This window comes from Melanerpes formicivorus, unplaced genomic scaffold (genome assembly GCF_026170545.1).
Source record: "Melanerpes formicivorus ecotype bairdi unplaced genomic scaffold, bMelFor1.0.p_v2 SCAF_82, whole genome shotgun sequence".
Classification (NCBI taxonomy): Eukaryota; Metazoa; Chordata; class Aves; order Piciformes; family Picidae; genus Melanerpes; species Melanerpes formicivorus.
In genome coordinates, this window is record NW_027142434.1 from 1362455 (window position 1) to 1374414 (window position 11960).

The window sequence follows — 11960 nt, forward strand, 5'->3', positions numbered from 1 at the left end:
GGCTGCTAGGAGCAGCCTCCTGCCCTCGGTGCCCAGCTGTGGCCACCCTGTGCCAGGGCAGCAAACAGAACCTGTCTGGCTGCTTTCTGCTGTGTGCATCATTCACACAGCAAGGGAACAGCTGCTGAACCCTGTGGAGTGTTTAAAGGCAGCCAAGAGGCACAGAGGAGGGATGTTTGCACTCTGGGTAAAGCACCAGGGCTTAATGAATTCCTCAGGCCTGGGGCTGCATGTGTCTGAACCTGTGGTGCTCACCTATGAGGTTCAACAAGGCCAAGTGCAAGGTGCTGCAGCTGGGTCAGAGCAATCCTTGGTACCAATCCAGAGCAGCCCTGCTGAGAAGGACTTGGGGTGCTGGTGGGTGAGAAGCTGGACAGGAGCCAGCAGTGGGCACTGGCAGCACAGAAGGCCAAGGGCAGCCTGGGCTGCAGCCAAAGCAGCTTGGCCAGAGGTGGAGGGAGGCCTGGGGAGACCTCAGCTCCAGTGCTGTGTCCAGCTGTGGGTCCTGGGCCTGATGGGGAACCTCCCCTGTGGGGACAGGCTGGGAGAGTTGGTCATGTTCAGCCTGGAGAAGAGAAGGCTCCAGGGAGAGTACCTGAAGGGCTCCAGGAGAGCTGGGGAGGGACTTGGGACAAGGGCTGGGAGGGACAGGATGAGAGACAAGGATTTGTAGCTGGAGCAGGGGGATTCAGGTTGGACATGAGGAGGAAGCTCTGCACAGTGGGGAGACACTGGCACAGGCTGCCCAGGGAGGTGGTTGAGGCTCCATCCCTGGAGGCATTCAAGGTCAGCCTGGATGTGACCCTGTGCAGCCTGCTCCAGCTGGAGCTGTCCCTGCTGCCTGCAGGGGGCTTGGACAGGATGACCTTGGATGGAGCCCCTATGGCAAGAGGGATCTGGAGGTGCTGGAAGGTGTCCAGAGCAGGGCCAGGAGGAGGAGCAGAGGGCTGGAGCTGCTCTGCTGTGAGGACAGACTGAAGGAGTTGGGGCTGTTCAGTCTGGAGAAGAGAAGGCTCTGAGGTGACCTCATTGTGGCCTTCCAGGATCTGCAGGGGGCTGCAGGAAGGCTGGGGAGGGACTGCTCAGGATCTCAGGCAGTGCTAGGACTAGGGGGAATGGAATGAAGCTGGAGGTGGGGAGATTGAGGCTGGAGGGGAGGAGGAAGTTCTTCCCCATGAGAGTGGTGAAGGCCTGGGATGGGTTGTGCAGGGAGGTGGTTGGGGCCCTGTCCCTGGAGGTGTTTAAGGCCAGGCTGGCTGAGGCTGTGGCCAGGCTGATCTAGTGTGGGGTGTCCCTGCCCATGGCAGGGGGGTTGGGGCTGGCTGATCCTTGTGGTCCCTTCCAACCCTGACTGATTCTATGGTACTACTATGATACTGTGACCCTGGAGGGTCCCTTCCAACCCAGTGCAAGCTGTGGCTGTGCTGCTGTGCTCCCCAGCACTTTGCTTGCTCCTTGCACTTGAGGAGGAGGGGAGAGGACAGTTTTAGATCACTCCAGCATTGATTGTTCTGGTTTGCCCTTCACTTCCTTCAGAGCAGAACTCCCACCCCTCTTGGAGGGCATCCTGGGCATGCTGCCTGCCTGCCCTGAGCAGCCTGCTGCCTGCCTGCCCTGAGCAGCCTGCTGTGGGAGGCTTTCCAGCACCATGGGCACTGCAGAATTAAGGTCACCTTAATCCCTTTGCTTTCATCTGGTCTTTGTGCTGACTCTGGATGTGCACAGCAGCCAGGCCAGGCCTGCTGCTGCCTGTCAGGGATTACAGAGGAACTTTCAGAAAGTACAGGAGACAAATCCTTCTGGGCTCTGAGAGCAGCAGAATGAATTGTGTGGGATCCAGAGGCTCAGGCCATGCTGAGCTCACCACTGCCCCTCCTTGCTCCTTACTAATCCCTCCCCACTGTCTCCAGCCTCACTCCTCACACCCTGCCCAGACACTGCACTTTGCATGGGGTCACAGACTCATAGGATTGTGTGAGCTGGCAAAGCTAAGGTCACCCAGGCCAACCCCAACCCAACCCCCCCATGGCCACCCAACCCTGGCCCCAAGTGCCATGGCCACAGCTTGCTGCAACCCCTCCAGCCATGGGGACTCCACCACCTCCCTGGGCAGCCTCTGCCAGGCCCTGACCACTCCTCCAGCAAAGACATTTGGCCTCCTCTCCAACCTCAGCCTCCCCTGGCACAATTTCAGGCCACTTCCTCTCCTTCCGTCCCCTGAGCCTGGGGAGCAGAGCCCAACCCCCCCTGGCTGCAGCCTCCTCTCAGGGAGCTGCAGAGAGCAATGAGGTCTCCCTCAGCCTCCTCTGCTCCAGGCTGAACCCCCCCAGCCCTGTTCTGCAGCCCCTTCCCCAGCTCTGTTGCCCTTTCCTGGCCACACTCCAGCTCCTCAGAGTCCTTCTTGAGAGGAGCCAGAACTGGGCACAGCACTGAAGGCCCAGGAGCTGCCCTGGGCCCCTCTGTGTCCTTGCCCTTGCCCCATGCAGGCAGGCAGAGTGCTGCTGGCACAGGGGCTGGGGGCAGTGCTGTGGCTGTCAGCTCTCTGGTCAAGCTAAGGAGGGCTCTGAGGCCTCTTCTCCAGGCTCAACCCCCCCAGCTCCCTCAGCTGCTCCTCCCCAGCCCTCTTCTCCAGACCCTTCCCCAGCTCTGTTGCCCTTCCCTGGCCCTGCTCCAGCCTCTCAGTGTCCTTCCTGCAGTGAGGAGCCCAGAGCTGAACCCAGCACCCAAGGTGCAGCCTCCCCAGTGCCCAGCCCAGAGGCACCATCCCTGCCCTGCTCCTGCTGCCCACACCACTGCTGCTCCAGGCCAGGCTGCTGGAGGCCTTCTTGGCCCCCTGGACACCCCCTGGCTGCTCTCCAGCTGCTGGCACCCAAGCACCCCCAGGGCCTTTTCTGCTGGGCAGTGTCCCCAAGCCTGGAGCCTTCCTGGGGCTGTTGTGACCCAAGTGCAGAACCCAGCTCGTGGTCTTGTTAAACCTCCTGCAAGGTTCAACCTCATAGCAGCCTTTAACCTCCTCCAGGGGTCCTTGCACCCCCCCTGGAGGGGCTGATGTGTCTGAGGGGGGCTCCACAGCAACGAAAGAGGGAAAAGGGAAACGACCTTCTGCTCTTTCTTTCCACGGACTCCCAGCGCAGGCCTGGGAAGCACCAGGCAGCCTCTAAGGTGCAGGCAGAGGCAATCCCAGGTGGAAGACTCCTACCTTCTTGTAGTCCCTGTTGCTCTCCTCCTCTGCTCGGCTGCTGAGGGCGGAGAGCCGATTCTCCCTGCGGCTGTAGGCACTGGCGCGGCTGGCGGCGCGGTCGCCGTAGGACTCGCTGCTGGTGGGGTTCGTAGCTGCTTCCAACCTAAAACGTGAAGATCCAGCACCGTGGGGCCGGCAGGAACTCCTGGACAGCTGTTAGGGGGTGCCCCAAACCCCCCTCCCCCACCTCCATCGGCGGAGGTTTGAAGGGGGAAGGACAAAGGCACCGAATCGCCTTCCCCGGGGGAGAGGTAAGCGGCGCCGCGGCGGAGGTCCCTCGCAGGCAGTCAGCGGTGGGGGAAGCCGGCTGGGCCTGGGGGCTGCGAGGGGCAGGGCGCTTCAGGCCCAGGGTACATCGGCCCTGGGCACACTCTCTCGGAACGCCTTAAACAGAGTGAGCAGGAAGCGGCCGGGGCTGTCGCCCCCATCCCCCGCTCCCATCCCGGACTCGCTCCACATTCGCGGCGAGGTTGGAGGAACCAGCGCTGGGACCTGCCTGCCCCCCCGGTCCTGCCTGCCCCCCGGGGTCCTGCTCCCTGCCTGCCCCCCAGGTCCTGCCTGCCCCCCCCCGGTCCTGCTCCCTGCCTGCCCTCCAGGTCCTGCCTGCCCCCCCGGGGTCCTGCTCCCTGCCTGCCCCCCAGGTCCTGCCTGCCCTCCGGGTCCTGCCTGCCCCCCCGGGGTCCTGCTCCCTGCCTGCCCCCCCCCGGTCCTGCTCCCTGCCTGCCCCCCCCGGTCCTGCCCCCTGCCTGCCCCCCCGGCCCTGCCCCCTGCCTGCCCCCCGGTCCTACTCCCTGCCTGCCCCCCCGGTCCTGCCTGCCCCCCGGCCCTGCCCCCTGCCTGCCCCCCGGTCCTGCTCCCTGCCTGCCCCTTGGGGTCCTGCTCCCTGCCTGCCCCCCGGTCCTGCCTGCCCCCCGGTCCTGCCCCCTGCCTGCCCCCCAGGTCCTGCTCCCTGCCTGCCCCCAGGTCCTGCCTGCCCCCCAGGTCCTGCTCCCTGCCTGCCCCCCCTGTCCTGCCTGCCCCCCCGGGTCCTGCTCCCTGCCTGCTCCCCGGTCCTGCCTGCCCCCCAGGTCCTGCCTGCCCCGGGATTCTGCTCCCTGCCTGCCCCGGGGGTCCTGCCCAGGCAGCGCTGCCGCAGGAGCTTCCCCCCGTGGCAGCAGTGCCTGTGGACACTTTGATCCCGGCGGCTCTCTCTTCCTCGGATTTGTTATCCACAAAGGGGATTAGAAAAGCTGCAGTTCTGCAGCCTGCCGCCGAAGAGAGAGCCTGGGGACCCCCCAGGGGGCCTCCCTGGGGACCGTGGCCCAATCCCAGCTTCGTCCCGGTGAGCACAACCCGGAGCTCCCTTCGGCTTTCCCGACGGTCCTGGCCTGCCTCTGCCCTTAGCAGTGGGGTGAAGCTGCTCTGTGCCTTTGCCCTTTCCATTTTCTGGAGTCTCTGAATTGTGCCAAAGCTGCCCAGCAGCCTCCCAGGTGGAAGTGGTGACCAAGCAGACCCTCTCCCTAACCAGAGCAGCTCTGTAGCTCGTTTTGGGGCAGGGCTTTGGGGAATAAATCGGGGTGACTTGATTTTTGCCATTCCCACCTGGTTAATTCAGCCTCAGTGGAAGCAAATCGAAGCAGCAGCCACAACCAGCCCAGCTGGGCAGGCTGGGGCAGGGCAGGCTGGGGCAGGGCAGGCTGGGGCAGGGCAGGCTGGGGCAGGGCAGGCTGGGGCTGGGCAGGCTGGGGCAGAGGCAGGCTGGGGCAGGGCAGGCTGGGGCAGAGGCAGGCTGGGGCAGAGGCAGGCTGGGGCAGAGGCAGCTGGGCAGAGGCAGCAGGGCAGGCTGCAGGCTGGGGCAGGGCAGGCTGGGGCAGAGGCAGCTGGGCAGAGGCAGCTGGGCAGAGGCAGCTGGGCAGGCTGCAGGCTGGGGCAGGGCAGGCTGGGGCAGAGCAGACTGGGGCAGGGCAGGATGGGGCAGGGCAGGATGGGGCAGAGCAGGCTGGGGCAGAGCAGACTGGGGCAGGGCAGGATGGGGCAGGGCAGGCTGGGGCAGGGCAGGCTGGGGCAGGGCAGGCTGGGGCAGAGGCAGCTGGGGCAGGGCAGGCTGGGGCAGAGGCAGCTGGGCAGAAGCAGCTGGGCAGAGGCAGGCTGGGGCAGAGGCAGCTGGGGCAGAGGCAGCTGGGCAGAGGCAGGCTGGGGCAGAGGCAGCTGGGGCAGAGGCAGCTGGGCAGAGGCAGCTGGGGCAGGGCAGGCTGGGGCAGAGGCAGCTGGGGCAGGGCAGGCTGGGGCAGGGCAGGCTGGGGCAGAGGCAGCTGGGCAGAGGCAGGCTGGGGCAGGGCAGGCTGGGGCAGGGCAGGCTGGGGCAGGGCAGGCTGGGGCAGAGGCAGCTGGGCAGGCTGCAGGCTGGGGCAGAGGCAGGCTGGGGCAGAGGCAGGCTGGGGCAGAGGCAGCTGGGGCAGGGCAGGCTGGGGCTGGGCAGGCTGGGGCAGAGGCAGCAGGGCAGGCTGCAGGCTGGGGCAGGGCAGGCTGGGGCAGAGGCAGGCTGGGGCAGAGGCAGGCTGGGGCAGAGGCATGGGATGGCTGAGGCCACTCTGCAGCCAGGCAGCCACCACTGCTTTGGGACTGGGAAAAAACCCCCAGTGGGTGTCAACCCAACCCCCAAACCTCCCATGGACCTCTCCTGTGGGAATGGATTCCACTGGTGACAGAGCACAGAGAGATTCTCTGTTGAGTGACTTGAGGAGGGAAGGGATGGAAGCAGCTGAGAACCAAATGGCCTTGGCCAGCCTCAGCTCAGGTTGCTGAGCTGGAGCAGAGGGGACCCCCAAAGGCACACAGAAACATCCTGGCAATGAGCACTGCACAGAAAAAGCTCCCCCCCAGGAACAAGAATTCTTACCTGGAAAGTCTCTCATGCTGAGGGAAAAGAAAAGAGAGAGAAGGAGAACAGGAGTTAGTGACAGGGAGGATGAAAAGGTCACTCAGGAGCTGCAGAGCTCCCAGGCAGCAGCAGCTTCCTCCCTCCGCCACCAGCACCCAGCTCACACCAACCCAAACTCCCTGTGCCCAAACTGGGAGCCTCAGGTCCCTGCAGGCCCTTTGCAGCTGTGGGAGAAGGCAGTGGCAGGGCTGAGGCAGCTCAGCTGCCCTGAAGCCTTTCACCACTTTCATTGCTTTGGCAAACCTCAGAACTGCTCAGCCTTGCTCTCCAAATCCTGCCTTCCAGAACTCAGGTCCACTCCTCTGAACCAAACCCAGTCCCTGGCCTCCCTTTTCAGCTCAAACTGCCTTTGATCGCTGTCCTGCCCATGCCCTGGGGGTGAGGGATCAATGGCCCAGGCCAGGCAGAGCTCAGTGAGCACCTCAGGGAATCACCAAGGGGACCTTTTCCTCCGGGGCCATTTGTCCTCCCTGAAGAAAAGCTTCACTGTGGTGCTGAGGCTCTGGCACAGGCTGCCCAGGGAGGCTGGGGCTGGCCTCTCCCTGGAGGTGGTCAGGACCAGGCTGGATGAGGCCCTGAGCAAGCTGTGCTGGTGGGAGGTGTCCCTGCCCACGGCAGGGGGTTGGAGCTGGATGGTCTCTCAGGTCCCTCCCAACCCACTCTGTGAAGCTGAGACACAGCAGAAGCTGCTTGAGGACAGGAGAGGAGCCACAGAGCAGTCAAAAGGGTGCAGGTGCTGTCTGAGGCATGTGTCAGGCTCTTCCCTCCTCAGGATCCACCTCAGCCCTGTGCTGGCCTCATCACTGCCTCTGCTGCAGCCCACAGCAGCAGACAGCAGCGCTCCTGGCCCTGGGGTGCTGCAGGACAAACCACACTGCTGCCACCTCCTCCTCCCAGGGCTTCTCCTTCTCCAGCAGAGATTTACTCAAATCCAAGCTGCAGCTGAACCCCTCCAGGCCTTGGAGCTGGAAACTGAGGCTGATAATCCCCTGCCAGCTTTACTTGCAGTGAGCCCCAACCACTCTCAGGCACTGCTGGCTGCTGCCCAGATCCCTTTCAGTGAGCAGAGAGTCAACAGCAGAAGGAGATGGTGGAGAAGGCCATGGTCTGTGCCCAGCCACCCCTGGCCTGGGGCTGGCTCTGCCTCCAGACACCACTGAACCCAGTGGGCAGCAGAGGGGAGCCAGGTTTGCTGCTGCCTGGCACCCTGCTGCCTGCCAGCACCCTGCTGCCTGGCACCCTGCTGCCTGCCAGCACCCAGGGAGGTGGTGGAGCCATCACTGAGCTTGGAGTCAGCATCCCAGGATGGAGCCAGCAGGCCCCCCTGCATCCAGCATCCCCCCTGCATCCAGCATCCCCCCTGCCTCCAGCATCCCCCCTGCATCCAGCAGCCCCCCTGCCTCCAGCAGCTCCCCCTGCATCCAGCAGCCCCCCCCTGCATCCAGCAGCCCCCCTGCCTCCAGCAGCCCCCCTGCCTCCAGCATCCCCCCTGCATCCAGCAGCCCCCCCTGCCTCCAGCAGCCCCCCCTGCCTCCAGCAGCCCCCCTGCCTCCAGCATCCCCCCTGCATCCAGCAGCCCCCCTGCCTCCAGCAGCCCCCCCTGCCTCCAGCAGCCCCCCTGCCTCCAGCAGCCCCCCCTGCCTCCAGCAGCCCCCTGCCTCCAGCAGCCCCCCCCTGCCTCCAGCAGCTCCCCCTGCATCCAGCATCCCCCCTGCCTCCAGCAGCCCCCCCTGCCTCCAGCAGCCCCCCTGCATCCAGCATCCCCCCTGCCTCCAGCAGCCCCCCCTGCCTCCAGCAGCCCCCCTGCATCCAGCAGCCCCCCTGCCTCCAGCAGCCCCCCTGCCTCCAGCAGCCCCCCCTGCCTCCAGCATCCCCCCTGCCTCCAGCAGCCCCCCCTGCATCCAGCATCCCCCCTGCCTCCAGCAGCCCCCCCTGCATCCAGCAGCCCCCCCTGCATCCAGCAGCCCCCCCTGCCTCCAGCAGCCCCCCCCTGCCTCCAGCAGCCCCCCCTGCCTCCAGCATCCCCCCTGCCTCCAGCAGCCCCCCCTGCCTCCAGCAGCCCCCCCTACATCCAGCAGCCCCCCTGCATCCAGCAGCCCCCCTGCCTCCCCCCACCTGCCTGCACCAAGGGGAGCCCAAAGGAGATTTGTTTCCCAGCAGGTCAGGGGCTGTGCTCTGTCAGACTCTGCAGGCACAGCACCCAGCTGTGTGCCACCCTCAGCAGTGCCAGGGCTGCCCTGGGCTCAGCTGCAGCCATCTGCAACCTCAGCCAACTGCAGCAGGCTGCCCAGGGGGCTCCTGGAGCCCTCATGCCTGGAGGTGTTTAGGGGACAGATGGATGTGGGGCTGAGGGAGGTGGTGCAGAGGCAGTGGCTCAGCAGTGGTGGTGAGGTCTGAGCCCTGGGTGAGTGCTTGGCCTTGGTGATCTCCAAGGTCCATTCTATGAAGAGTTCAAACCTCCTGCTCCTGCCTGGCACCCAGACACTGCCTCTGAGCCCTGGGCAGGCCCAGGGGAGCACACACAGGCTCCATGTGCCCATGCTCTCATGGACAGCTGAGTTAAGCTCCCCTGTCAGATGGAGAAGGAGGGGAGAGAAGCAACCCTGCAGCTCAAAGGCAGAGGAGCAGAGGAGCAGGAGCCAGCATGGCACAGGCTGTGCCCAGCCTGCCACAGCCCTGCCTGCTGCCCAGCTCCATGCTACAGACCCCTGGTTATTGACACCTCAAATGCAGCCTGCCCTGGGCTGCCCCTCCTGGATGCTGGCCCAGGGCAGGAGCCTCCTCCCCACGGCATCCACAGTGCCCCCACTCTGAGCTCAGCCCCTGGGGGTGATGTGGGCAGCAAGTGAGACCCCCCTGGGGAACCCCAGCATGTCTGAGGCCTGATGCACACAAACTGTCCAGCCAGAGCTGCTGAATGCAGAGCTCCATAGGGTGAGTGAGCCCTGCTGCTCCTAAGCACTCAGCCTGAGCCAGCAGTGCTCCCTGGCAGCCCAGAGCCAGCTGAGAGCTGAGCTGCAGCCAGGGCAGGGAGAGAGCAGCACAGGGAGGGGATTCTGCCCCTCTGCTCTGCTCTGCTCAGCCCCCCACCTGCAGCACTGCCTCCAGCTCTGGGGGGCCCAGCACAAGGAGGACCTGGAGCTGCTGGAGAGGCTCCAGAGGAGGCCACAGAGATGAGCAGAGGGCAGGAGCTCATCCCCTCTAGGGACAAGGCACCCTGAGGGGGCTCCTGGCAGCCCTCAACATGCCCTAGGAGTTCAGCAAGGCCAAGAGCAAGGTCCTGAGGCTGGGGCAGGGCAATCCCCAGCACAGATCCAGGCTGAGAGCAGCCCTGGGGAGAAGGCTTTTAGGGGATGTCTGGTGGTGACAAAGTCCCCAGGAGCCAGCAGTGGTCCCTGGCAGCCCAGAGCCAGCTGAGAGCTGAGCTGCAGCCAGGGCAGGGAGAGCACAGCACAGGGAGGGGATTCTGCCCCTCTGCTCTGCTCTGCTCAGCCCCCACCTGCAGCACTGCCTCCAGCTCTGGGGCCCCCAGCACAAGGAGGACCTGGAGCTGCTGGAGAGGCTCCAGAGGAGGCCAGGAAGATAATCAGAGGGTTGGAGAACCTCTGCTATGGGGCCAGGCTGGGAGAGTTGGATCTGTTCAGCCTGGAGAAGGCTCCAGGGAGAGCTCAGAGCAGCCTTGCAGGAGCTGAAGGGCTCCAGGAGAGCTGGGGAGGGACTTGGGACAAGGGCTGGGAGGGACAGGAGGAGGGATAGTGGCTCTGAGCTGCAAGACCACATCCCTGCTGTGTCCCTGTGCATGCTCTGCAAGCTGCTCAGGTTGAAGAGGAGGAGCTGAGCTCTGCTCCATCAGCTGGCTGAAAGGTTTGGGCTTTTTCCTTCCCCTGGCAAACCTGGAGCAGCTCTGCCAGCTTTGCCCAGACTCCTTCATTTCCCTGGGGATCAAAAGTTTGCCTAGAAACATCAACAGCCAGGGAGGCCTTGGGGTGGGAGATCATCCACCCTGCAATCTAAACAGGGTCACAGTGCTGCAGGGCTTGGAGCAGGGGCAGGAGAACCCCAGGGAGAAGCAAGGTGCTGGCAGTGGCTGCCCTGGTTCCAAAAGCAGCACAGCAGAGCCCCTGGCAGTGCTGCTGCAGAGCTCCCAGGCACCCTGGGAGAAGGCTTCAAAGCACAGAGTGACTGCAGGCTGCTTGCCTGCTCCTGATCATCAGCAGCTCTTGGAGCTCTCACAGAGCCCCAGCATGGGTGGGTTGGAAGGGAGCTCTGGAGCTCACCGACTCCAACCCCTGCCCCAGCAGGGCTCCCCCAGCAGAGCTCAGCCACTCCAACCCCTGCCCCAGCAGGGCTCCCCCAGCAGAGCTCACCCTGCCCAACCCCTGCCCCAGCAGGGCTCCCCCAGCAGAGCTCAGCCACTCCAACCCCTGCCCCAGCAGGGCTCCCCCAGCAGCTTGCTCAGGGGCACAGTGCCCAGGGGGGGTTGGAAGCTCTCCCCCCCAGCAGACTCCACAACCTCTCTGGGCAGCCTGCTCCAGGCTCCAGCAGCCTCACCCCAAACAACTTTCTCCTCCTGCTCAGCTCCAACCTCCTGCCTGACACTTTGTGCCCCTTGCCCCTTGGCCTGGCCCTGGGCACCACTCAGCAGAGCCTGGCCCCAGCCTCTTGCCCCCCACAGCTCCTTTAGCTCTTGCTGAGCATTGCTCAGCTGCCCTCTGGGGCTGCTCTGCTCCAGGCTCTCAGCCCCAGGGCTCTCAGCCTTTGCTGCTGCCAGAGCTGCTCCAGGCCCCTCAGCAGCTTCCCAGCCTCCCCTGGGCTCTCTCCAGCACTTCTCTGTCCCTCCTGAGCTGGGGAGCCCAGACCTGGACCCAGCTCTCCAGCTGTGGCCTCACTGGGGCACCTCCCTCAACCTGGTGCCCACCTGAGCCATCACATCCTCTTTCTTCCTGTCCCTCTCCTGGCAGGCAGCTTGGCCAGGCAGCACTGGGGGTGATGCAGGACAGCAAAGGGCTTCAGCTTGGTTTTGCCAGCCCTGCAGGACAGGCTCAGACATGACTCAGCCCAGGCCAGCTGGCAAAACACAGAGCACCTGAGATGGGATGGGAGGCAAAGCAGAGAGCCTCACACTGGGCTGGTCCTGCCTGCCCCTGCTGCCTGCCCTGAGCCCAGGCTCTCACTGCTGCTGCTGCTCCACCCCAAGGAGGAGGCACAGCGAGGTGCTGGCCATGGCTCTGCTCTCCTCCTGCCCAGTGCCACAAAGGCCTAAAGGGTTTGATCTTAGGAATCAAGCCCAGAATGGCTCAGGGTGGAAGGGACCTCAGAGATCATCTGCTCCAAGCCCCTCCAAGCTCCATGGGCAGGGACACCTCTCAGGTGGGCTCAGCTGCTCAGGGCCTCATCCAGCCTGGCCCTGAACACCCCCAGGCAGGAGGCAGCCACAGCCTCCCTGGGCAGCCTGTGCCAGAGCCTCAGCAGCCTCACACTGCAGAACTTCTTCCTCAGCTCCACTCTGACCCTGCTCTGCCTCAGCTCCAAACCCTTCCCCCTGGGCCTGGCTCAGACCCCCTCAGCAGAAGTCTCTCTGCAGCCTTCCTGCAGGATCCCTGCAGACCTTCAACTCCTCCTCAGTTATCTGCACCCAGAGTGCTCAGATCTGCTCTGATGCTTTGCCCCCTGAGCTCCCCAGCCTCAGAGGCTGACCCTTGGTGCCTGGCAGGGGCAGCAGCCTTGCTGGCTGCTCTCCCTGCTGCTGCAGCACAGCAGTCACCAGCCTGGCTGCTGGGCTCCTGCTGACAGCTCAGG

At 64.7% G+C, this 11960-nt stretch overlaps 1 protein-coding gene across 10 annotated transcripts in view; it reads right to left on the reverse strand.

Annotated features, from left to right (window-relative positions):
• PPP1R12B (protein phosphatase 1 regulatory subunit 12B) overlaps window positions 1-11960 on the reverse strand; it is a 206482-nt gene that overhangs the window by 23755 nt on the left and 170767 nt on the right. For all 10 annotated transcript variants that reach the window (XR_010990646.1, XM_068164658.1, XM_068164656.1 and 7 more), the window contains 2 exons: window positions 6120-6136; window positions 3200-3344 (listed from right to left, as the gene is read on the reverse strand). Coding sequence is in view for 9 of the 10 variants with exons in the window: in XM_068164658.1 (XP_068020759.1) it covers window positions 3200-3344; window positions 6120-6136 (162 nt within the window). In the remaining variant the exon portion in view is untranslated. The remainder of the gene's footprint in view (window positions 1-3199; window positions 3345-6119; window positions 6137-11960) is intronic.